Raw genomic sequence first — 27,621 nt, forward strand, 5'->3', positions numbered from 1 at the left:
CAATTCTGTTACAATTCTCACATTCTTTTCAATTTAAACACGTTTCTTCAATGCTCGGTGAAAAAAGATTCTTCAAAATGAAAATATTGCCAGTGAAAATTACAAAAAGGTACCAAGAGTGAGTAAAATTACCCAACAATTGTTCAGAACTCCAACTCAAAATCAGTAATAATTGCTGAAAATACAAATTTTGATTTTAATTTCAATTTTCAAAAATTTTAACAAAATCTTTTTCAAATCCAAAAAGTACAATACACACATGTTCAACAAATCTTACCAGAATTCAAAAACTTTGAAAAAAATCCCAAAATTGTACTAAAATGTCATCTGAAATTCGTCCTAGATCATGGATTGGTTTGAAATCAAATTAATGTCCCAAAATCAACAAGTAATTTACGCGATAATAGAAAAATCAGGTCAGTACGTCTCGTGAAAGTGAATGAAAAAAAGTATATTTTTCAATAGAAATTACAAACCATAAAAAATTGACCAACTTGATCCAAATTTGGCTCGACAGTGAGAGGAAAAATTTTTTCGACCAAAATTGACCCATCAAGAGGGACAAATCGTTTGAAAAATCAATTTTTTAGCATTACTGATTTTGAATATCCTTTACTCATACTAAAATATATTCTGAAAAAAAGATTTAATAACCATAGGTAAGTATCATTTTATTTACAAGTATAATAAATAGCATTTTTTTGGGGTTAGAATTTTTCTATTTTTAAAGAGAACTACAAAAAAATGAATAAAAAAGGAAATCGAGAGGAAAAATATAAAATTACGAAGTTCGACTTTAAAAAAGGAAAAGGCAGCACTTTTTTTAGATAAATTCTGACAAACGTTAGTCCTTTTTGACAATTTTTGCAAAAGCTGTACTTTCAGAATATTTCGACTAACAACAGGATTTTATTGACTATTTCGGCATAAAACAGAATTTTTTGGATAACTAATCAAAAAAAAGTCTTTGCTTACAATATTTCGTAAAAAAAGTAGAACTTGCTGACAATTTGACAATCAAGCAACAGTTTTGAAAATTTTGGCTAAAAGCAGAAGTTTTTTTTACAATACTTAATTTATTTATTTATGCAAAAAAAGAGTTTTTTTTTCGATAATTACCTATGAAAAAAATAAATTTTGACGATTGAATTTTTGCCAATTTTGGCAAAAAGCGGGAGGTTTTTTTTGGAAATGTTTGCAAAACTTGAGAGCTTTTTATTATTGTGACAAAAAAATGAACTTCTTTACAATTTTGACCTGAACGAGATTTTTTTTGACAATTTTAGGCAAAAACAGAACTTTGCAGATAATTCTGGCAATAAACATAACAATGACTTCCTAGGATAATTTTGGCAAAAGCAGGAATTTTCAAAATTTTGGTTACTTGCGAAATTTTTTGGTCATTTTTGCAAAAAATATTAAAACTTTCTTAATAACGTCTCAAAAAATGCATTTTTTGACAATTTTGGCAAAAAACAGGACTTTTTTTGGCAATTTTGACAAAAGTTGTGATTTTTTCATAATTTTTTCAAAATAAAAATTTCTGTAAAATTTTGGCAAATTTATCACCAGCCAAAATTTTAAGCGCTGAAGTGAATTTTTCGATTTTTGGTAATGTTTTAAAAATCAAATTTATGTTGAAGATACGAAAAAAAATCAAAATTTTACCAGATTAACCAAGAACGCTGAAATTTGGAATATACCTTATTTTTGACCTGCCAAATCGATTGGAAAAAGTTTCAAACCGTTTTGAGTCGTTTTTAAGCCTCCAGCAGGTTTTTGAACCTTGAAATTTCTACAAAATTTCATACACGAATCGCACTGCACATAATTATTATTATATGTACACATGCATCGAGTCAAAAAGTAAAATAATGTCGATAGTCTCGTGTGTTGGACATAATGCCACTAATTGCACTATAAGTGGTTGTGTATTTATAAATTGATACATCCTTGGACTTGATTGAAAGCGAATTCGAATCCAAATTTTTGTCAGCGTCCGAAATATTAAAGAACAACGTTAACCGTACCTATGTAGAAGTGATTGTGAATGTAACATTATTCGGCATCAGTTTTGTATTCATGCGCATCATGATTCGAAGTTCATCATTATTAATTTCAATTTTTACGATTACGGTGATCGATTATACATTCAGTCATGAGGGGCGACTTGGCAGTGAAACTAACACGGTAAGTAAAATTATCATAACGACATTACTGACATTTTTTGAAAAAAAAAAAAAAACGATTCGAAGTTGAAAAATAAAAAGGGGTTTTACACTTGAATTAGACGTAATCGAGTTACCTACAGTTTTGCTATCTATTTTATAGATTGTCATCAATTATCCAAATCCTAGAAGAGATGAGAACGTATCAGACATATATCATAATAATACGATAGTAAGTACGAGTATACTTTATGAAAATATTGTTGAGTGTATTCAAAGCTATAATTCAATTTTTTTTAATGTTTCAAAAAATTAAAAAAAAAAAACAAAGTATAAAAGTACTTACCTATTATTACTTAATAATAACTTGATGAAACTGAAAACTTAAACCATAATTTACCTACAGAGTGACCATTTTTAAAAATTCGAATTTTGCCTATTTTTCAATAAAAAAAAAAAAAACTGATTGGATTGTTTCCAGGTTAAAGACCCGTACAGATGGATGGAAAACTTGAATAGTGACGAAACGAAGAAATTAATCGAAGCGGAAAACGCTTTAACGAGATCATATTTAGACAAAAGTCCATTTCGTGCTGAATTTGAGGCTCGTTTGAAGGAATTGTATAACCAAAGATACAGCAAGTTTTTTCAAAAAGGCAAACGTTTTTTCTCATATCAGAATACTGGATTACAAAATCAAGAGTAAGGTGTATTATTGTATTGGAGGGGAAGGGGCATTTTTTTTACAAAAACGTTTTTCAAACTTGTAATTAAATAGATCATACCGTTTATTAAAATTCAATTTTCATTTTCCTATATTTCAGCGTGGTTTTCGTGCATGATTCATTAACCAGCGAAGGTAGAGTGTTATTGGATCCGAATACTCTCAGTAAAGATGGAACTATCGCATTTGATCAATATTTTTCTGCTTTCTCCGAGGATGGACAAATTTTCGCCTATATATTAATTGCAAATGGTTCAGACTGGAGAACAGTGCGATTCAAACACGTGGAACAAGGTTACAATTATCGAAATGATAATCAAAATACTTTCAAGTTTTAAATGGATGATGTTTTTTGAATTTTTATTTGTGTACTTTAGGTGATATTTATAAAGAAACACTGGAAAACGTGAAACTTTCATCGTTAGCGTGGACGCATGATAATAAAGGCGTATTCTATTCGGTATAGAATCAAATTGATTTTAAGGATGGACATGACTAAATCTGGGTTTCAAATATGTCTGCTTTTTTACACGTAGCCTGCTTTTACCTGTTGTAATGTTTCAGGCATATCTTGATCAAAAAAATAAAACGGAAGGATTAAACATTAACAGGGATGGAAATCATAGGTTATATTACCACGTGGTTGGAACTGAACAGTCTCAAGATGTGGTTGTAGCAGAATTTCCAGAACATCCAGATTACTGGCTGTAAGTGTAGCTATACGTCATATTCATCAGTTGACAATAGAAATAATTGCACCCCCCCCCCTTCGAGGCTCCGATCCTCTTCCTAAGGAACATACGAAATTTTTTGAACTGGACAAAGTTAGATCGAAAGAGCGAGCAAAAATTTATCACCAGACAACATTTCAGGTGCTTGAAGTTCATTTTTTGATTTTTGGTGAATTTTCGAAAATCAAATTTGAACCAAAAATGAGTGGAAAAAAATCAAAATTTTACCAAATTGACCTGGAAAGCTGATAAGAGCGATATACCCTATTTTCAATCGTGCCAAATAGATTGGAAACTGTTTCAAACCGTTTTGAGTAGTTCTGGAGCCTCCAGCAGATTTTTGAAACTTGAAATTTCCACAAAATTTCATCAAATGATGTTGGAATGAGAAAATTTATTCTGTCAACTAATTTCATTACACTGTAAAGTTGACTGCTGGTGAACTTTCAAGTCGTTTTGGAGCCTCCAGCAACTTTTTGGAAACCACTGAGGCCTCTAGTATATTTTTTAAACTTAGATTTTCTATGAACTTCTGTGTTAATTTAATTTCAAGTTTAAAACTTTGCTGGAGTCTCCAGAACTGCTCAAAACGGTTTGAAACCGTTTTCCAATCGATTTGGCAGTTCGAAAATAGGATATATCCCAAATTTCAGCATTCCAGGTCGATTTGGCAAGATTTTGATTTTTATCACATTTTTGGCCTTCTGATTTTCGAAAATTCACCAAAAATCGAAAAATGCATTTTGGCACTTGAAATTTGTGGCTTGTGACTGATTTTTAATTGGAGTGCAGGGTGAATTTTGGATTAACAGCTCTGCTTGGTAAAATTTTATGGAAACTTCGAACACTGAAAAATCTGCTGGAGGCTCCAGTAATTTTCAAAAGTTCCCTGGAGGCTCCAAAAATCACTTGAAATCTATCTGCAGTCGATTTCAAAGAGTATTGAAATTAGTTGTCAGAATGAATTTGTGCTTCCAACTGCATTTGAGGAAATTTCGAATTTCAAAAAATTGCTGGAGCTGGAGCTTCCAGATTGACTTGAACCCACCTGCAGTTGGCTTGATAGTGATTTAAAATTCGTTTACAGATAATGAATTTTGGATTTCCAGCTCTCTTTGTAACAATTTTACGAAATTTCGAGAACTGAAAATCTGCTGGAGGCTCCAGTAATTTTCAAAATGTTGCTGGAGGATCCAAAACGCCGATTTGTAATTAGTTTTCGGTGTGAATTTTCGATTGCCAACTCTTTTTGTTAAAATTTTATAGAAATTTCGAGCGTTGAAAAATCTTCTGGAGGCTCCAGTAATTTTCAAAAAATCGCTGGAGGCTCTAACAATGACTTGAAATCCACCTGCAGTCGACTTCAAGGAGTATTGAAATAGGCTGAAAGAGTGAATTTGTGCTTTCCAACTATTGAGATTCCGTTGAAATTTCGAATTTCAAAAAGTTGCTGGAGGTTCCAAATTGACTTGAACACGCCTGCGTTGGCTTGATAGCGATTTGAAATAAGTTTGCAGTGTAAATTTTTGATTGCCAACTCTTTTTTTGATATTTTATGGAAATTTCGAGCATTGAAAATCTGCTGGAGGTTCCAGTAATTTTCAAAATGTCGCTGGAGGCTCCAAAACATCGATTTAAAATTCATTTTTAGAGTGAATTTTTGATTGCCAACTCTGTTAAAATTTTATGAAAATTTCGAGCATCGAAAATCTGCTGGAGGCTCCAGTAACTTTCAAAATGTTGATGGAAGCTCTAAAAAACCGATTTAAAATTAGTTTTCGAAGAGAATTTTGCAATGCCAACTCTTTATTGTTGAAATTTGGATCCAAAATAGCGATTTGAAATTAGTTTGCAGTGAATTTTTGATTTCCAACTCTGTTTGTTAAAATTTTATGGAAGTTTCGAGCATTGAAAAACCTCTTGGAGGCTCCAGTAACTTTCAAAAAGTGGCTGAAGGCTCCAAAATAGCAATTCGAAATTAGTTTATAGTGAATTTTTGATTTCCAACTCTGTTTGTTGAAATTCTATAGAAATTGTGACCATCGAAAATCGGCTGGAGGCTCCAGCCATTTTCAAAATGTCGCTGGAGGCTCCAAAATAACGATTTGAAATTAGTTTGCAGAGTAAATGTTGGATTGCCAGCTCTCTTTGTTAAAATTTTATTGAAATTTCCAGCATTGAAAATCTGCTGGAGCTAGGCTCCAGTAATTTTTAAAATGTCGCTGGAGGCTCCAAAACAACGATTTAAAATTAGTTTTCGGAGTGAATTTTTGATTGCCAACTCTTTTTGTTAAAACTTTACAGAAATTCAAGCATTGACAATCTCCTGGAGTCTCCAGTAATTTTTAAAATGTCGCTGGAGGCTCCAGAACAACGATTTAAAATTAGTTTTCAGAGTGAATTTTTGATTGCCAACTCTTTTTGTTAAAACTTTATAGAAATTCAAGCATTGACAATCTGCTGGGGGCTCCAGTAATTTTTAAAATGTTACTGGAGGCTCCAAAATGGCGATTTGAAATATGTTTGCGGAGTAAATTTTGGATTGCCAGCTCTCCTTGTTGAAATTTTATGGAAATTTCAAGTATTGAAATTCTGCTGGAGGCTCCAGTAATTTTCAAAATGTCGCTGGAGGCTCCAAAATGTCTTGAAATCCACCTGCAGTTGACTTTAGAGTGTTCAAATCGGAGTGCAACTCGCATTTCGGATTTCAAACGTCATTTGATGAATTTTTGTTGAAATTTCAAGTTTCAAAAATCTGCTGGAGGCTCCAGAACTGCTCCGAACGATTTGAAACCGTTTACAATCTATTTGGCATGGTCGAAACAGGGTATATCGTTTATTCAGCTTTCCAGGTCAGTTAAGTAAAATTTTGATTTTTTTCCTCATTTTTGGATCAAATTTGATTTTTAAAAATTCACCAAAAATCGAAAAATGAACTTTAGAACTTGAGATTTTGGCCGGTGGTAAACCTTTGCATGCTCTGTCGATCTATTTTTGTCCAGTTCAAAAAATTTCTTGCGAGTCCTATGTTGGAAAACAAAATCTACGATTTCGGCTGACCGGCTTCATTTTAAAAAACCAACAGGAATTAACCCACTTTTCAAAAATGATTTTCAGATTTGGTAATAAAGTCAGCAAATGCGGAAAGTATCTAATTGTGTGTGCCCATCTCGGTGATGAAAATATGATACACATCGCGGATTTGGAAAAAATTAATTACGAAATAAAGGGTAAATTACAACTTATACCAATCGTCCCAAAATTGGAAGCAAGTTACAGAGTAAGTGATGCCACCAGTACTTACATAAAAAAAAAGGGTTGCGCTTAGAATTTATTTTTTCAATTTTCATGTATACAAATTCAAAAAGGTCTTTTCATTTTGCATTTGCAGTATGTTAATAATCATAATAGAACCTTCATTTTCAATACCAATAAAGACGCTGGTAACTTTAAATTAATTAAAATTGATATCGACAACCCGGATCCTAAAACGTGGACAGATTTGGTACCGGAAAATAAAACAGATGTATTAGAGTGGGCAGCGCCAGTATTTAATAAATTCATGGTCTTAAGTTATACCCAAAATGTTAAGGTAGGTACTAGGTATGTAGATGTACTATAGGTACCGAAAACAAAGCCATAGTAAAATTTCACATCTCACACGATATTTTTTTAAACAGATGCTCTTTTTTTTAGACTGTTCTCCAATTACATGACATCAAAACAGGCAACCTAGTGAAGAAATTCGATTTAGAAATCGGCGAGGTCGATTATTATAGTTTTTTCAGCGAAGAACAATCTCAGACGATATATTTCCGATTTGAATCCTTCCTTACACCTGGTATCATTTATCGTTGCAATCTATCTTCACCATCATCATTCACCCTCGAGGTACCTCTCTAATTACCTGAGTATGCTAGGTACATAATTTCAAAGTTTTCATGTAGTGTCTGACTGTGAATTCCAAATTTTTTCGATACAGGTTTTCAAAGAAAACAAATTGAAAAATTTTGACCGTACAAAATACATCACAGAACAGGTATTTTACAAAAGCAAAGATGGAACCACAGTGCCCATGTATCTTACTTACAAAAAAGTATACCTTCCAATTTTATTACTTACCTACTTACTTACTTACTGCTGCAATGAAACTGGAGAATTGCATTATGTTGATCGCCATTTTCAATTTTTTCTCCAGGGTTTGCAAAAGAACGGAAATAATCCTACTTTTCTTCACGCTTATGGAGGATATGGATCTAGTTCGTTGCCTAATTTCCGTATCGATTCGATAGCATTTATGAGTAATTTTGATGGCATATTTGCTGTGGCTAATATCAGAGGCGGAGGGTAATTATTTTTTCGCTTAGGTAAACTAACAGTTATTATGGACCACTTTTTTACAATTAATCGCCAAGACATCATTTATGACCCACTGTTGATATATATATATTTTTTTTTAATAATCCTTGAAGCTTCCTCTTTCACTTCAAGGTGTTCAGTTTTGAAAAAAAGTAATTTTTATTTTCCTAATTCCTATTTGAAATAAGACCTTAAAAAAGACAGTTTTTGAGGAGGTACCAATAACGGATTATGCAAATATGAAAGGAAGCGTTTCATTTTTTTTCACTCTGAGACCAGTTATAGTACCCTGAGAACCACAATAGAAAATTTTCATCATCAAAGTTCACAAATATTGAAGTTGAAAAACTACCATTTGTGGACCAGTCCATAATTGGTACCTGACGACCCTTTTGAAATTGAAAAATTCATAGAAAAAAAATTAGTTACCAATTGTGGGTCAAACCAATCAAGGACCGAAACTGAATTTCACAATTTCAGAGCTTGCAAACCGAAACCAAAACCAAAACCGAAACCCCCAAAAACTGATTAAAATTGCTCAAAACCGAAACCAAAACCGAAACCAGGAGCATTATTTTCCCACAACCAAAACCAAAACTTCAAAACTGAAACCAAGAGCGAAACCAATTGAAAACTAAATCAGTTTTGGTTTTGCAATTTTTCTGGTAATTATAGCCTAATTAATTCTGCATTTTTGGTAAAAATAAAGTAAAAACTGATGCTAAAGGTGAAAAGGCCTGAAAACTAAAAAAGTTGATAAATTTGGCACTGCCAAAGTGCCACTGTCTACCAGGGATGTGCCTTTACCGTAAAGTATTATTTTTTACATAGTTTACTTTACACGTAAAGTAAAATGTAATGTAAATTGAATATGTAAAGTAAACTATTCTTTGTTTTTTTTCGTTGGAAAATCAAAATTTGGATCAATTTCTCTTTGTTTTCGCGTTCTCAGCTTTTTTCTTTGCTTTGTTTCGGTTCTAATGATGGCATAATTACCTATTTTGTGTGATTACTATTATTTTAACTCTAAATCGAGTGTCAGTGGGTCAAAAGCGAAATCTGGCATTCAAAACCCTAGGGTTTTGTACTTTGTTTACATTATTTTTTACCAAATTTTCATTTGTTTCGTCTTTTGTGCAAATTCATTTCATTTTTCATTGAATATGAACACAGAGATATTCAAAATGTGTTTTTAGTAACTCAAAACGTCAAAACAGTGCAAAAACTGACCAAAAACACGAAAATTTACAAAGTTTACCTTTTAATTTACTTTACAGTAAAATAAAAATATTTTACTTTACAATTTTACATTACATTTTACAGTAAACTATGTAAAATATTTAGTTTACGGCCAACCCTGCTGTCTACTTGTCTAGTCACGTACACAAAGTATTTGAAAAAGTGACCACTTTTCTGGCCTTCTTCCCTCTAAAAAATGGAGAAAAAAGGAAAAAACCGAAACCAAAACCAATTCCTTTGAAATGAAACCCTTTAAGCAAAACTGGAACAAGAGAGGTAATATTTTAAAAAACCTAAACCAAAACCGAAACCAAAACCTTTACTTTTTCAAAAAACATAAAACCGAAACCAAAACCAAGAGTGATATCTATCCGGTTTTCAAGCCCTGCACAATTTGCATGTTTATTAACTGGAACATGGAATTATATGTGGTAGGTATGCAACATAAATACATAAGACTTGGCTTATAATCATCAATTTTGAAAACATTACAGCGATTCATGTTTCAACATTCCCACACAACAATTGTCGACGTCGACATTTACAGCAACTACGTTTTTTTCCAACATAATGATGGAAAAGTGATCAATTAATTATTTAGTAGGAATCTTCTGTCTCTGTCCATACAAAAGCCAGGTAAATGAAAATTTTAGAAATTTGCTCATTTTTTCTGATACCTTGACATGCCAGATTGAGATTGACATGTAAGATGTAAACTTTGATGCTCGAAATTTACATCTACACAACTACGAGTATGTCAACCAATTTCTCAGAATTAAAATTTCTGTTCTAGTGTTTAAAAGTTTAGTAAACATTCAAAAATATGATCTTTGTTCAATGAGGAAAACAAATTTTTTAGGGCATTGATGAAATTATTCACTTTTCCACAGTTTGCAGTTGTAGATGATATGATGTTGATATTGTGGATGTATTTGTTGATGTCGAATTTCACATCAACATTAACATTGACTTGACATGTTGTCATGAAAATGTATTAGTTTGGTACTCTTAGATAAAGTATTGCACCATCTTTGATATAAGGAATTTCTGTTCAACTTTTTGATTATACAGACTTTTCATCTGTACTTACTTCTTTGGAAGTGGACTTTGAATCGATGCTGTTTTCAGCACAAGCAATAGCCACATCAGAAGAAATACATTTTTTGGGGAAAAAATTTAAAATTTTTAAACTCAAATTTTATAACTTTACGAAGCAGGAGGTCGACATAAATTTTGATGTGAATGTCGATCCATCCACATCCGTCACTTTTGGATGCCCCATGTGAATGTGAATTTTGATCCCGTGTTGAGCCTATTGTCGACACGAATGCAGATCAACATCAATCGACAATTACATTACATCAACAATTAGCTTGACACAGGGTCGAAATTCACATCGACATGTAGCATCCGAAAGTGAGAGATGTGGATGGGTCGACATTCACATCGAGATTAGCATGGTCATTGTGCAACAGGTTGTCATTCTACCAAAAAGCACTCAACATAAACTTGAAATGAAATCCACAAAAAAGTTTGAACATGCAAAAAAGTAGTTCTTGGTACTTAGCTTCACACATAGAAACCAAATGTTCATTGAATATACTCTTTGGATCGATGTAATTGAATTAATTAAAAACCTTTGTACAAATTTAACAACATTTTTGCTGTAAAAATGTTTTCTTTCTGATTACAAACACATGGAGCACACTGATAACACCCCACATCCAAAGACCATGCATTTCTAGGTTGGCTACACTCAAGGCAACACAATGCCGCAATTCACACTTCTATCGGACAAGTTACAAACTAGCCAGGCCATCGCAAAAAAAAGATCCGTAATTGGTCCCCGGTCCATAACTGGTAGTTTCCTAGTTTACCTTACTCAACTGTTTGGTTGACTTAATGAATAGCACCTACATACCTACAACTTGATTGGTGCATTTTCAGGGAATACGGAGAAAAATGGCACAATGCAGGAAAACTGGACAAGAAACAAAACTCTTTTGACGACTTTCAATCAGCTGCTGAATATTTAATCGCTGAAAACTACACTAAAACTCCACTGCTGACTATAAATGGATTATCCAACGGAGGACTTTTAATGGGTGCCTGTCTCAACCAAAGGCCAGATTTATTCGGTGTAGTAATCTCAGAAGCAGGGTTAGCATTATAAAAGAAGAAAATTAGAAAAACAATGGAAAGATGGTCTCACACTGTCACGCATCACATTGAATAAAATATATGTACTTACCACATTTTGTTGCAGTGTGTTTGATATGCTGAGATATGATAAATTCACAATCGGTTACAACTGGATACCTGAATATGGCGCGCCTTCTAATGAGAGTGATTTCAAATATTTGTTTAAATACTCTCCCTTGCATAATGTCAGAATACCGGATGATCCTAATAAACAAGTTGGTATTTTTATTTGAGGGAGGGGGAGGAGGGGCAGGGAGACCACCCATTGTGTTTTGAAATTAATTTTTCTAAAATTATTCAATGTTTTCTGTAGTATCCTGCTACGATGCTCACAACTTCAGATCATGATGATCGTGTTCCACCTTTACATGCGTTGAAATTCATATCCACACTGCGGCATGAAGCCAAGAGTCATCCCAACCAGGTAAAAAGAATGAAATAAATCCGAATCCATGTGTACATTTTCACACGGGTTAATTCAAATCTCATTTTTTTTTCATAAAAAAGGTAAATGTAAATTTGTGTAAGTCACTGAAATGTTTCAATTTCAGAAAAATCCTTTCATAATCAGAATTGAAGCTAATGCAGGTCATTCCGAAGGTGAACCGACAGAGAAAACTGTAAGTATACAGGGTGCCCAGAAATATCGAGTACCCCAAAGAAAGTTTTTCATTGAAAATATAGGTTGGCAACGTGAAATAGATGCATATGATTGGTGGAATGTTATCTCTCCAGTCCAACAACCAATCATGTGCTATCATTATTATCATTCACTGTGAACATAAACATAACCAAAGTATTTTAGTAGAAAACTTTTTTAGAGGTACTCAATATTTCTGGGCACCCTGTACCTACCTGTACCTACCTAATTGTAGATAGGTATCAACTATATTTACATAGCACAAAATTTATACAATTGAATTTTTATGTCAATTTTGATTCAATGTTTTATGTTTATGTTGGTATAGATTGCTCGACTTGTGGATGAATACTGTTTCATAATAATGAATACTGGCATCAAGTTTCATACCACATAGTATATGAGATATCAGAAAAATATATTCACTTGGTTGGCAATGTTGGCATAGTTATATTATTAATCATCATGTTCACTTTGTATAACTAATGACTAATGAGTACTTATAATTTTCTGTTGTTTGTGGAGCATATTCATACTCAATTAAAAATTTTATTATGACTTTTTTTTTACTCCCATTCCATAAAGTTGTTATCTCTTGCAAGAAAATCACATTATGAATAGTTTTCTGCCCCCATGGAGAAAATAAGTGATGCTAGTGATCCCCTTCTCAGTTCATAAAATATGTGAAAAAATGGAAACATTGGTGGACAACGTTTTTGAAATTGAAAGCTTTTCTGTTCCCACATCACTGTTTGATCCCTGCTTGAATAAAATCAACCCATATATATCAATTTTAATCTCCCATTGAGTTTAAGTAGATTGCCACTAGGTATACCAATTTGTGAAAAAAAGTTGGCAATTTGTATTGCCTGTATTGTCTAAAGTTCGATGTCCTCTATTCAATGGTGCAAGAATCTTTGAAATCAGCAAATGTCACCTGGGGCACCTCCCTTGTTGGTAGTTGGGTATGTATTATGCAAAATAGATAAACCTAATTATTCAACAAAAAAAAAAAATCATTTCAGAGAAGAATAATTATGTATTTGTATGTATGTACATATAAAAAAAACATGAAATTAACAAGTGAATAATACACAGGTAGCTATAAAAATGACATCCCAGCAGAATTGAAAATTACACCATATTTGCCATACCTAAACACACTTACATATAATACTTCTTAATTGCATTAGTATACCTATATGTAGTGTTCTAACTTAGGTATCTATAATTACCCCACAATAATTTGGAAAGTCAATTTTTTATAGTGGTGAATTTTAATTTATTAGGTATATTTAAAATTATATTGTAATGTTTATATATAGGTATAATAGATTTTGATTCCTGTGTTGGTAAATGATCAATGAAGTACCTAGTTTACCTAATACATTTTATGATTTTTTTTATTGTGTGTGGTTATTGATTGTTGACATTCACAAATAAAATTTTTTATAATGCTGTTTAGTTTTACTCTCACCTGAAAACTTCATCTTCTGGCAGCCAATAATGAAAATTCTTATATGAGCGTGAGTTTGGGCACTGCAGACTTCTTTGGAATTCTGCAAGTGTCCCTCACAAGATTAATTATTTTATATATCTAGCGGTATACAGGCTCGCCATTATATATGTTTTTTGTCCCCTGTACAGGAAATACAAGACGTAAGAAAAATCGTAAAAAGATGCTAGAAGCCCAACAGGATGTGCAAATACAAAGCAGAAATGATTCAATTGTATAACATTGTCACAGTATTTATCTAGGTACACTGAAAGAAAATACAATTTTTTTTGTGTAAGTAATTTAATGTTTTTTCAGAGTGTATGGAAGAACAATTATTTAATAATTTGGAGTGTCACATCGTATTCGTCAGAATGCCGAAGATATTTGAATTCAAAGGGGTTTGTGAGCTATCCAACAATAAAAGCATGACTATAATTAAATTTCGATATGTTCAATCATTTAATGGATGCCTGTATGAGAACTGTGAAACATGCAAATGCGCATTGCGCAACTACAATGAGTAAGAATATGAATATATGATTTTTTAAAATGTTGTTTCTTTTTTTTCATAATTGATTAATTGGATGTTATTTTATAGAGCAATCATGTGTGAGTGCTTCAATTTACTGGTTTTTTGGTAGGGGAGAGACGCCAAATATGGAATGTTGCCTAATATGGAATGCGACAATATCTCGAATGTTTACCATCGAAATCTACTGGCGATGGTCAGAATCGATTAAGCTAGTGAAATAACCAGGCTATACAAATTTTGGTGGTGGTCCGTAAAGTTATCTGTGTTTAATTGACAAAAATGTGATTTGATAAAAAAAAAAAATTTCCATGAAAAATTTTGAATTCAAAAATTTTAGCAAAAAATTGTGCGAAAACATTTGTATGAAGATAGCTTCTAGAAGTGAAAAGTGGGTACTTTCAGAATATTTTATCAGTTTTTCTCGAAAGCTGCAAATAATGAAGTTATGATCGTTTTTTATTCAGATTCTTTGGGTAGCCTATTATGGAATATGTTGTGTTTCTTATTTTTTAAGTATTCTTCCGATCACACATGTTCAAAACGTTAGTAATTATGCATCTTACACGTATTTTAGGTCTCAAGTCGAATAAATTCGATTAAATACGTAATTTTATCCATTAATTTTTGAAAAAAAATTTTCCTTTCTAAGTCAGATAATTTTACGTTTTAAATCGATTAAAATGTTAGTTTTATCAACAGTGAACATAGCTTTACTTTATTATTGCATTTCAAATCGAATACATTTGGTTAACCACATCATTTTTACCAATATTTTTTGAAAAAAAAAACCATTCCATATTTGGAGACCATTTTTTCAAAGTCTGAAAATGACACTTTCTACAAAATTGGAAGTGGGGGGAAAAGTTTTTGGTTTTGAGAACTGAGCTTTTAGGGGGTGAAACTAGAGGGTTGCAGCTACCCATTGGTTGTTTGAGATCGCCCTTAAGTTGATTTGGGGCTGAGCAATCTCAATTTTAAAGATGGCCTTCCATATTTGGCGTCTCTCCCCTATATATATCGGTATACAGCCCTGCCATTTTATATGTTTCTTGTCCCCTGTACAGAAGATACAAGATGTAAGAATGAATCTATATTCAATGTTTTGTCAGTTTCAACACTTATAAGACAACACAGAAAACTAATCACAAATCATACGAGTACATGAGATGTACAATGGGATGTGCAAAACAAGCCTGCAAGTACAAGCAACTTAGTCAGTCCTGTTTCGATACAACCAAAGATGTGAAAAAGAATAAATGATTTAATAACTGTTTAACATTGTCACAGTATTTATGTAAATACACTGAAAGAAAATACAATTTTTCTTGTGTAGGTAATTTAATGTTTTTTCAGAGCGTATGGAAAAACAATTATTAAATAATTTGGAGTGTTACATCGTATGTATTGGACAGAACGTCCAAGATATTTGAATTCAAAGGGGTTCATGAGCTATCCAACAATAAAAGCACGGCTATAATTAAATTTAGATAAGTGCACTCATTCAATGGATGCCTGTGTGAGAACAGTGAAACATGCAAATGCGCATTGCGCAACTATAATGAGTAAGAATATGATTTTTTCAATCGAGGTGCCAACTATGGATAATGCTGACTCTGTATCATCGATGTCCTCAATGTCATCGGCTGATGGGTCGACAGAGGAGATGTACATGTCACCTACTTATGACCAATGCATGTTTACTCCGCCACTTTCACCGGAGACTCCGCCAGCTGGAGGGAGCTTCTAGGAGAATGGTTGCATTTGTGATCCCATATGTGCAATGTGCATGCCAGTGTGTACAGGTTGATTATAATGAGTAGGTAAGCAGTATAATTTTTTTCAATTGTTTTTCTCAATTTCTTTTATAATTAATTCAAATTTTGTTCTCAGATCGCAAATGTGCAATGCAAATGTTTCAAGAAACATGGAGTGAATAATAAGGAGATGTTTGTGAAGCTATTGAAGGATCATCTCCCAAAGATACAAGAAAGTTACTTGGAAGATATAAGAAGCAGAAAATGATTGATTGTTTAGGTACAGTATACAGTGAAAAATGGTCCTCTAATCTAACCCCATTTCCACTGCTGGTGACCCATTCAATTTTTTATGGTGGTCATTTAGGATTGGGTTACTGTGTCCCCCTGATACTTAGTCACGGGCTAGGGGGGAATAATTTGTTCACTTCTGTATTATAATACGAGTAATTTAACCTTATTTATTGATATTTTACTTAAAAATGTAATGTTTGTTTCAAAGTAACCAAATATAATTACTGAGTATCTTTGTTCTCTTCTCTATAGTCTGTCCAGTGAAAGAAGGTACCAAGCTGAACAGATAAGTTTCTGTTTGCAGCCAAATATTTGCACTGCAATGCAATCAAGGCATCATTGTTCATTGAGAATTTGAGGTATGATTTGGCAAGTATTCAAACTTTCAAAACGCTCTTTCTCAAAACACAACTTTCCCACTGATGTCCTTTCTGAAGTGACATCTTCAATTACCCCACAACGATTTGAAAGTCAAACTATGATTTTCTTACTTTTTAAGGTGAATTCTAATTTATTAGATTTAAAATTAGGCAATGTTTAATATTGTTTATACCATACAGGGTGTACAGAAATATTGTGAACCCCTAGAAAAGTTTTTTGCTAAATATTTTGGTTGGTCACAGTGAATGATAATAATGATAGCATATGATTGGTTATTAGACCAAGATGATGACTTTCCACCAACCATATGCATCTATTTCACGTTGCCAACCATTATTTTCAATGAAAATCTTTCTCTGGGGTTCACATAACTTCTGTCCACCCTGTTATAAGGACAAGTTTGCATAAAGGCCCGCCAAATATTCAAAAGGCAATCGAGATTTTAAATAAGCTGGGTTTTCCCAACTTTAACCATGCAAAAAAGCCTGCAAGTAAGGCGTTACTTAATGCATTTTTATGATTTTCAACAAAACTGGTATCAAGTGTGGCAATGCAATACTGGGATTGTGAATTGAACAAAGATAAAGTTCCTATGTAAATATGTTTTGTTATTCAACGTTATTGTTTTGTACTTGAATTTTGTGAATATCTAAAATATTTATTTGTATTAATGAACTCTGAAGGTACATTGAAAAATTGACATGTCTCGATTGGTAAACTCATAGAGAGGGAGTGTTAGTGTACAGCTACTCATCCACTCACGGTATACCATTACCCTTATGAGTGGATCCATTTTCGTGATCCTAGTGTACCTTGGGGTTGTCGCACCAGCATGACCTGACTCATGTTTGTTTGATGCATATTATAATGTGTATTGCATCATGCATGTGTTCTCTTTGTTGATTACGGAAGTGTGATATTAATTGAAATATAAATAACTGTTTGATTGATTAAATCAATCTGTTATTGCTTTGTTTGTTTAATCTTTAATCTTACAGATTAATAATTTAATCATTCGTTTTGCAGATGCTTATTTATTTGATGCTTATAATGTATATTGTGTGTGTTCTCCTTTGTTAATTACTGAAGTGTGACATTAATTGAAATATAAATACCTGTTTGATTGATTAAATCAATCCGCCCCTGCGTTTGTTTAAATCCTCCAGATTAATTACTTCAATTATTTGTGTGATTCTAAATCTAAGACAACAGAAAGCACTGTTGCTACCACCCCTACACCTACACATCCCAATTGACAAAATGGTTGCTCTCCTAAGTCCGTTTTAATGAAAATCCGCGCAAAATTTTCAGGGCTTCAAACCCGTACCCGTACCCGTACCCGTACCCGAATACCCGAACAAAAATCCATAAATTTCTGTACCCGAACCCGTACCCGTACCCAAAAAAATAAAACAAGGAATACCTACCTGTACCCGAACCAGTACCCGATTAAACTATTTTGAACCCGAATACCCGATAGAACGGGTATTTTTTCAGGTATTTCATCAAAATTGTATCAAAAATGGCGAAAATTGAAGAAAATCCCATACCCGTACCCGATACCCATACCCGAAAAATTTTCTGTACCCGTACCCGATACCCGTACCCGAAAACATTCGGGTTTGAAGCCCTGAAAATTTTACAAATTCGCCCTCATGACGGCGCTAAAATAAACTTTCAGTTAACATATGAGGGCGAATGGCAAAAATTTGCCCCACACTTGGCACTCAAATGAAATTTCACCCAACACATAGACATAAGTAGAGATAGTTCGCCCTCTTCATGGCGCTTGAAGAAAATATCGCCCTACACTTGGCGCTATGATAAAAATTTTCGCTAATAATTTGAAACGAGTTGTGACGTTGACATCCGGTTGGTCTGGTAAATTGCTGATAGTCTATTAATAACTCTATCGCTTCGCATTTTTCAACTGATTAACTACCTAAGAAACACTCAGTGGCTGAGAGAAACATCCAGTTGTCCGTTACAAACAGTTTGAATGCGTCTTATATTACCTATGTAAAAATGATTATTGAAAATGTAAATGGTGTGTTTTTGAATCCGTTTGTATAGAAGTGATTTTTATTAAAGGTACAGTGTAACGTAATTTTTTGTTTGAAAGTGTTTAAAGTGCAGTGTTATGTGATTTTTTGAATGGAACAGTGAAACGTGCAGTTTAAAGTGGTTTTTCGATTTGTCTAGAGATGAATATTTTTAACCAAAATTAAATAAACGTTTTGGCCCCGGCATCCTCCCTGGGCTGGTGGATGCTTCCTTGTGTGAGACTCTCCCAGATTTTATTAAATTGGTTTTTATTTTTTTAGTTCTCTGGTGGGGTTAGAATTTTGAAAATCTTTAGTTTGGGTGGGAAAATTGCGAGTGAGATTAGTGTGTTGAGTGTGTGAGAGATCGCAGAGTTAATGTGCAGTAGTTTCTCAGTTTAAAATTCAAAAGTAAAAAAAAAAGAACAAATAAATTGGAAATTGTTTTAAAAGTCATTAATTTATTGTAAGTGTGTATTAATTTTTTATTTTTGCGTGCTATTTGTGTGATCAACTAGTCAGGTTTACATGTAACATTGTTAAAAGTTCGTTTGTATTGCTCAAAACATCGATCAAAATCCAGGCAAATATTCAAAGTGAATCTGTAACAGAAAAATAGGCGACAAACTCCTTCAAAAACAACAGGGCGAAAACGATGGCGACATTTTGATGCGCGCTCCATTGGTGTAAAATTGGAGCGCCCTCATACGTGCTCAAAAACAGTGTCAAAATGTTGCCATCCTTTTCGCCAAACTTTTTTAGCGCTCTTTTGTCAATTGGGATAGTACACAGGAAAAATATTCTGAGAACTACACATCCGAGAATGAAACCGGCTACAAGTAGAAATAAACTCAATGGTACTGGTAAGATCAACAGTGATGTAGACCTTTCTACAACCACCTTGCCTGTTGAATTAGTTGTAGAAGTTAAAGTGAGTAATGAATTAATGAAGGGCTACAAACAGCTCTTAAGATATTTCATCTACCATTACAACCAATTTCGAAATGCTGTAAAATTTGAGGGCAAAATGAATCTCTTAATCAACTTTCAAGAGGAGAAAAGCAAGCAAATTTATTCTTGGGTGCTTATACCTGGTGAAAACAATAAAATTTCAAATAGACCACATCAATGTCACCAACAGCGCAATGGTAGCAGATACAATGGAATTGTCAATAACATCGCACCTCGGGAGTTATAAGGTCACATCTCAAAAAAAAACGATTTTGATGTTTTTGCATTTTTGGGGTTTGCATGACCCCCAGCAACCAAAAAAAACACTTTGAGTCGGGTATGCTGCTTAGATCATGTAAAAAATGCAAAGGGCCTAACTCAAAATTTCTACAACATTGCAAGTTGTTTGGAGTTATAAGGTCACATCTCAAAAAACTCCTCTTTCTTTGAGTAAAATTCGCACATACAAAGTGTCAGAAAACAGTTTCGATAGTTTTGAACGTTTTTAAGATGTAAAATAATCACAAGGAGTGTATTTTTTGTAGGTTTGTTCCAAAACAAAAATTTTTTAAAATAGAACATTTTTCAGAAAAATTAATTTGCATATATATTGAAATTTTAGTTTTTTGAGAAAAACTCAAAAACTAAGCACTCCAGAAAAAAACTAACGACATTATGTCGATTGGAAATTTAATTCTCTACAATTTTGTTATCACGAAATTTTTTTTGGACGCTTTTTTTCGCCTCCAGATCACTTTTTATGAAAGGTTATAACTCAAAATGTTTTCCAAACATTGAAATATTTCCTCTTTAAGAGTTTATTTTTCAAAATATTCTTATGCTAAATGAAGGTAGGATACCCAATCTTCAAAATGACATGCTATTCATTCCTCACAATTGATTATAAGTTGATGAAAATAATGAATCAAGTTTTTAAAAAAAAGAAAATCACTCTCCTGTAAAATTTCACTTTTTTGAGATGTGACCTTATAACTCCCGAGGTGCGACATGTAAGATGGATACAAAGTCGATAATAACATTCCTAATCACTCAAGTCAAAACACAAACTGTCCAATCCCAGGGAAACAACTCAAGAGGCTACAATATGAAGGTGAACCAGGCTCAGGTACCTCAGAGACCAAGATCAATGAATAATTATTCGTCATAGTGATCACATGTCTTTCTCGACCCTTGTTCATCTATGTAGATCACTGAAGAGTGAAGACCCTCTCTCTAAAGAATTGGTCATTTTGTACTGATTCACAGTCAAATTTCACTGATTCAAAAAGGTAGAATTTTGCTACTGTTGAATCAGTGAAACAGTACTGGGTGAATCAGTTGAATGAGTTCAACTAATTCAACTAGTGTATCCATTAATACGCTGTTTTAATCAGTTTAAAAAAATTACTGTTTCATAACAGTAAAAATTTGATTGTAAAACCAGTAAAATGAAATATTTTTGTATTACTGATTTATAATACTGTTTATTAAATGTTTTGTTTTTTTTTTTTTTTTTAAATTTAATAAGTATTGTTTTTTTAGAGAGAATGACAGGAAAATTACTTCAAAACTTGTAGTTCTATAATGTGTTTAAAAAAACCACAAGCTCCCTAAGATATTACCAAATGGATGTATCTGCAAAAAGGAATGCGGTGGATGCAGGTTGTTCTGGAGTCATCAATAATGAGTAAGTTGATAATTTAATGTAAAAATCTTTTCTTTAACCATTTGTTTTATAATGTTCAATTTTTTTAATAGATTAAACAATTATACGTTAAAACATTTTTTTGGAGTTAATTCATGTCTCAGGGTATGCAGCTGCAAAGAGAAAAGATAATTATCATTTTTCAACAATGCTTATGAATGTGCAGTTACAATGTGTCTAGTTGACAAACCTGTCATAAAAATATTATGCATGACAGCTTATCAAATATACTTTTGTTGTTTCACTATTCTATGTGAGGTGTACAAAGGGGCCCGCAACTTTTCTTGAAAGACTATATATCACCATGATCGGAAGCAAACATGGCTACATGACATTGTGTCAGCCCCTGGGGCATGCCCTTATCAGCCTGCTCAGGAACAACCTGAAAAGTCTTTGCAAAACAAATTCGCAGTGGTCTCATTCCATGATGATGAAAGAAACCTCCACTGCTACCACCTAGTGCACCTCTGCCGCTATGAAAATTATCAATGCAGATGCACCTCAACCCAAAAAGTCTACTTACTGCTATTACACCAGGGACAGCGACAGAGGAACTGAAATCCTCATTAAAATCTTTAATGATTGACGGACATAGAATGGAAAATATAATAAAAGAGTTGGATTCAATTTGTAAGGGGACAAAATATTTGCCATTCATCTCCATCACTGAACTACTCCCCCCCCCCAAAAGTAGTTTTCACTGTGACATCCATACAAAAAAGTTATAAGGGCATTGAGAACGCTCCTTTCACTAGCATTCACCTCACGCTAGACAACATGGTGCGCACTAGCTTACCAAGTAAGAAGTAACATAAATAAGTAAAATCAATTTATAAACTTTATGCATATGAATGTGCAGTTGTAATGTGTCTAGTTGACAAATCATGTGATGGCTCCGTACCAATTGTATGGTGTATGTGAAAGTTGTGAAACAGTAGACCAAAATGTATATGATGTCGAATCGGACTTCCCTAATTTCAAAGTAAAAATTAATAATTTGTTAGTAAAAGTGCCCAATGAATGGGAAACAGCAGTTGCCGCTACTTGAGTGAAAACACAACAGACTTTTTAACAACACCTAGGAAACATACCGGCTTAGTTAATCGATCAGCAAGAAATGCCAATACCACAGCTCCAAAACGAAGTGTCAAGATATATAACCAATCAAATGGTTCATTAAACAAGTAAGTAATAGATAATGTATGATATAATTTAGGTACGAATTTAAAAGTTTTAAAACATGTGTTTCTTTGAATAATATGGTCAATATAAAAGATCTGTTTGATGATAATTTTTCCTGTAAAAATGTCTTTAATGACTGGACTATATGCAATTTTATGTTCATCAAAGTAGGTAACACTTACATGTAATTTTTTCTTTCTGTCAGGTGTCATGAAACCATTGTCAATAAGATGTAAGATGGATACAAAGTCGATAATAACATTCCTAATCATTTAAGTCAAAACACAAACCATCCAATCCTAGGGAAACAACTCAAGAGGCCACAATATGAAGGTGAAGTAGGCTTAGATACCTCAGAGACCAAGGTCAATGAATGATTATTAGTCATAGTAATCACATGTCTATCTCGACCCTTGTTCATCTACGTATGTACACCACTGAAGACCCTCTCTCTAAATTTGAATCAGTCATTTTCTACTGATTCACAGTCAAATTTCACTGATTCAAAAAGGCAGAACTTTGCTACTGTTGAATCAGTGAAACAGTACTGGGTGAATCAGTTGAATGAGTTCCAACTAATTCAACCAGTGTATTCATTAATACTCTGTTTGAATCAGTTAAAAAAAATTACTGTTTCATAACAGTGAAAATTTAATTGTAAAAGCAGTAAAATGAAATATTTTTGTATTACTGATTTGGAACAGTGAACTAATATAATTGACTGAAATAAATTTTGATTTTTTTTTTTCATTTAATGTGGTTATTGATTGTCAACATTTACAAATGACAATTTTTATATGGACTTTGGGCACTGCAGATTTATTTGGAATTTTGCTAGTGCCCACTCAACATTATTATGTGAACAATTATTGGAATCAGTAGACATCGATGAAAAACAACAAATGATCTGTATCATTGAAGATTTAGACGTTATTTGCAGAGGGGAGAAATGTTTACCATTTGTGAGCATTACTAAACTGGACAAAAATTAAATAATATACATGGTAACCTACATACAAAAAAGATAAGGTACCTATAGACTATGCACCCTTTACACTCAACAGGGGTGCATTTGAGTCTAGATGCTGAGATATGAACTAGTTTACCAACTCCTTGAACGATCAAATCAGGACCAGTTTACCCAGTAAGCCAGTTATTTATAAATCAAGTTGAATTGATTGACTGAAAAATAATAATTTAATGTTTTTTTTAGAGAGTATGGAGGAACAATTATTAAATAATTTGCAGTAACACATCGTATTCGTCAGAACTTTCATAACAAGATGTAAGTAACTATATTATTTTGTAAAAAAAAAAAAATTGTCAATTCCTGGTCATGTCAATGTGGATACTTTTTGTCTGGAATGCATACTTATTTTTTGCAGAGAAAGAGTGTTTAATTCAGATATTGATTCACAAACCATTTCATTGACAAATGAAAATTTTTTTCTTTTTGTTAGGTAGGTAGGTAAATATGAATCAAAGTTCAACAAGAACAAAATTGTTTAATTTCCATATAAGTATGTATTATTCTCGTTTCAATGGTGAAGTGGTCAACTAAACAATCTACCAATACTGTCAAAAACACAGTCAGCTGCATTCATGTTCCCAGTCAATAGTGTAAATATTTTTGTAAGTATGTATTCTCTTGAAAAGTACATAATATTGTGCAGAATGTCCTACATAGCCACTTCATGTGTTCACCAAAATTCACTAGTTTGTTTACAGAAATGAAGGAAAAGGCAGTGGTTATTCTACTCATCCACCACTGATGATGGATATCAAACAGCACTCAGGGCCACTCAACCCCCACAGTGACAATACCACAATTCTAATATTACTCATATGGCACTTTATGTGTTACTTCTTTCATTATTGGAACTCAGGCCCACACAAACCCTAAAGTTAAGTTTCCACAATTTTAGTGTTACCAGTAATACAAACTTCATGTGTAAGTGTTCTTTTTCATGTATACCTACATAAGAAATTAATACATATTGTGTGAAACGTTGTTGCTCACCATAATTGTACCCACACCTAAGAATTATAGAAATGAAAAAAAGTGCAATGGTTCATGCTCCTCTACCACAACGTTGAGAAAACAATTTCATCCACATCAATCCCGCGGAGATGGCGTGCAATTGGATTCTTGGTGACTAAAGGTTACCAGTGGGTAGTTGATCCATAGGAAAAGTTTTTGTTCATTTCACTCAGAACGTTGAAGATAGTTGAATTCAAAGGGGTTTGTGAGCTATCCAACAATAAGAGCATGGCAATAATTGAATTTCGATATGTGCACACATCTAATGGATGCCTGTGTGAGAACTGTGAAACATGCAAATGCGCATCTCACAACTGAGGAGGTGGATAGCAAAACGCAATAACTCCATTTTTGGTTTTTTTGGGAAATTAGGAAAAATTGTCAGGAGGGGAAGGGTGGGGGGTCGAGTTCCGAAATTGGTGTCAAATGAAAGGGGAAGGTGCCACAAATAAAATTTCCACTCAATTTCAAAATTTCAGTCACCTGGGTAAGCACAGTGAGGAAAAGAAAAAAAAGTTATTGCGTTTTGAACGCAAAATTTTTTTTTTGGTGTTTTTCTGCAAAAAAACGTATTTTTTATTTGAAAAAATTGATGTTTAATCGAGAATTTTCGATAAAACACAATTAAAAAACTGGAATGTCAAATTCAAACAATTCCTGTGTGTGATATGGCATTCAGAGAGTGGCAACGAAAGCACCATTTTTTTAAGTAACTCCTACCCAACGATTTTCAGTACCCACCCGATGAAAAAAAACAGTGTTACCACATCTGCGCAACTGAAATGTATAAAAAGTAGTGGAGTTATTGCGTTTTGCAAACAAAATCTCATTTTTCAATGCATTTAGCTCTAAAATCAGACTTGTTTTCCTCGATTGCGCTATGATAATCAACTGATGGACAAAATCTGACACTGGGAATGGATTCCCCGTTGAATTTTACATAAGGATAGATATCAAACTCAATTTTCGTAATTTTGGAGTTATTGCGTTTTGCTATCCACCTCCTCAACTATAATGAGTAAGAATATGATTTCTTTTAAGTTGTTTCTTTTTTTTCATAATTTGATTAATAGAATGTTTTTTTTTATAGAGCAATCATGCGTAAGTGCTTCAATTTACTGAAAGTAAATGATGGACAGAAGATAAAAAAATAAGCAATTTTCAATTTCTTTTAAAATTCTTGATAAAGTTGAATTATCACTCCCCAGCACAAAATTTTAAGTGTGTAATTTTTTTATCAAAAATTGCCCAACATTTTTTGAAAAAAGTTGCTTTTTTACAAAAAGTTCCAAATAAGTCACTTTTTTACAAAAATTGACAAGTGTTCCTTTTTCTAATCTATACAAATGCCAAACTTCATATTATGTAATACCTAATATTATTGTTTGTTTCAGAATTATTATTATTAAATTAGTACCTATATTTTGTTACAAACTTTTTTTTTCCTTTTTTGTTTTCAATAAAATAACGTTTTCACAATGCTGATTTTGGGTATTGGAGTTACGGGATTTTCTAGCATTACCTGCATGTCACTTTTCAGGTTTTTAAAAAAAGTCATTTCAAAAACCCGATAATTCCATGTATTTCACAATGGAATATATCACAGTGGACAAAATTTCAAGTTCTGGTAAAGGTATAAGTCCACTCGATCAGTTCATAAGTTTACAGATTAAAATTTCCATAGAAATGAGGATTTTCCGTACGTTGGAGAAAAGAAATCACCTTTGGTCTTCGAAATATGGTAAATTTCAGTACCTATTTATTAAGCAGAAAAACTATTTTTTTTGAAAAAGTATCAGTAAAATCTCATGGCTTAATTATTTAATGATATGCATGAAATACTCATGGTAATAAAAATTATAGAAACCTATACCTGACCTTCTACGTCAAGAGAGATGGCTGATCAACAGACACTACATATAGGCAACTAGACTCAGCATTATTATGCGAAGACATTGATGAAAAACAACAAGTTGCTCCTCCTGCACCATTGCTTCGTGAGCTGGCATTTTTGAACCTTGATGACGAGAAACCGATGAAAATAATAATGAAGGACATAGACAGTATCTGCCAGGGGGTGAAATACCTCCCCTTCTTGAGTTTAACCAGACTTCCGGAAAACATTCTATTTACAGTGAGCGATGTTATAAAATGATACAATGGCAAAGATAACGCCCCATTTACTGGAATTCACATCTCGCTCCAATCAAATAAGGACCAGCTTGCCTACTTGGTAAGAAGCCAGTTGTTTATCAATTATTTAACTTCTAATTGATCGACTAAAAAATAATAATATCTAATGTAATTTTTTACAGAGTGTATAGAAGAACAATTGTTGAACAACTTGGAATATTATAAACATTTTTAGCAGAACCGCCAAGATATTTGAATATAAAGGAGTTAGGGAGCTGGCAAATAAAAAGAACATGGCGATAATTAAATTCCGGTATGTTCATTACCCTAACGGATGTCTTTGTGAGGAGAACTGTCAAACCTGTAACTGCTTATCAAGGAACTATAATGAGTAAGAATATCATTTTTTAAATGTTCTTTCTTTTTTCATTGATTAATTGAATATTTTTTTAAATAGATCAGTCATGTGTGAGTGCTTCAACATACTGAAAATAAATGATGGACAGAAGATAGAAAAAGTAGTTATCGACCTTCCGCCCAATATTCCCAGAAAATACATCGATGCTTTGAAAAGTAATTCTCAGTATGTAATCACTCACGATCCGCTGGTGACTCATTGAGTAGGGTTATGTTGTTGCAGATTTTATCAACAGAGGAGGGTGGTATATGTAGATGTACTTTTTAAAAAATATGTATTTTTTACTAACACATATCAAAGTATGTTACTTAGAAATAACCCCCCCCCCCACTGTGCTGGTGACTCATCCCCCTTTTTTCGTTGCAGTCATGTAGGGGTGAGTCACAGAGTCCATGTTGGTAGAGTCCATGTAGGTTGTAAATACTCATCCAGGGACTGGTAACGTTATAACATTTTTTAACAATAACGCAAAAAAACGTTAAAATATGCAAAAAAAACAGTACCAAAACCAATACCAATACCACAACACTGAAATACCATTGCTAAATACCAATACCAATACCGCTTCCTCTGAGAAAAACCTAACAATACCAAAACCAATACCACAACGTTTTTTTCCTGTTACTT

At 33.0% G+C, this 27,621-nt stretch overlaps 1 protein-coding gene and 1 long non-coding RNA gene across 2 annotated transcripts in view; one reads left to right on the forward strand and one right to left on the reverse strand.

Annotated features, from left to right (window-relative positions):
- The first annotated feature begins 1,957 nt into the window (after positions 1-1,957).
- Positions 1,958-12,621, forward strand: LOC135846303 (prolyl endopeptidase-like). The gene is made up of 16 exons (XM_065365311.1): positions 1,958-2,190; positions 2,332-2,400; positions 2,650-2,870; positions 2,993-3,186; positions 3,270-3,352; positions 3,457-3,599; positions 6,741-6,903; positions 7,015-7,215; positions 7,320-7,514; positions 7,606-7,719; positions 7,822-7,970; positions 11,169-11,381; positions 11,488-11,638; positions 11,737-11,847; positions 11,975-12,043; positions 12,392-12,621. Exons 1-16 carry the CDS (start codon positions 2,083-2,085, stop codon positions 12,458-12,460), a joined length of 2,253 nt encoding a protein of 750 aa, XP_065221383.1. The 5' UTR covers positions 1,958-2,082; the 3' UTR covers positions 12,461-12,621.
- A 461-nt stretch (positions 12,622-13,082) lies between these two features.
- LOC135846311 (uncharacterized) overlaps positions 13,083-27,621 on the reverse strand; it is a 44,851-nt gene continuing 30,312 nt past the window's right edge. The window contains exon 3 of the long non-coding RNA XR_010558947.1: positions 13,083-24,653. This is a non-coding gene — a long non-coding RNA (uncharacterized LOC135846311). The remainder of the gene's footprint in view (positions 24,654-27,621) is intronic.

Source organism: Planococcus citri, chromosome 1 (genome assembly GCF_950023065.1).
Source record: "Planococcus citri chromosome 1, ihPlaCitr1.1, whole genome shotgun sequence".
NCBI classification, from domain to species: domain Eukaryota; kingdom Metazoa; phylum Arthropoda; class Insecta; order Hemiptera; family Pseudococcidae; genus Planococcus; species Planococcus citri.

Coding starts and splice junctions, on each gene's coding strand:
- LOC135846303 (XM_065365311.1), top strand. CDS start 2,083: ATGCGCATCATGATTCGAAGTTCATCATTATTAATTTCAATTTTTACG. Junction 2,191..2,331: donor TTGGCAGTGAAACTAACACG/GTAAGTAAAATT, acceptor TCTATTTTATAG/ATTGTCATCAATTATCCAAA. Junction 11,382..11,487: donor GTAGTAATCTCAGAAGCAGG/GTTAGCATTATA, acceptor ATTTTGTTGCAG/TGTGTTTGATATGCTGAGAT.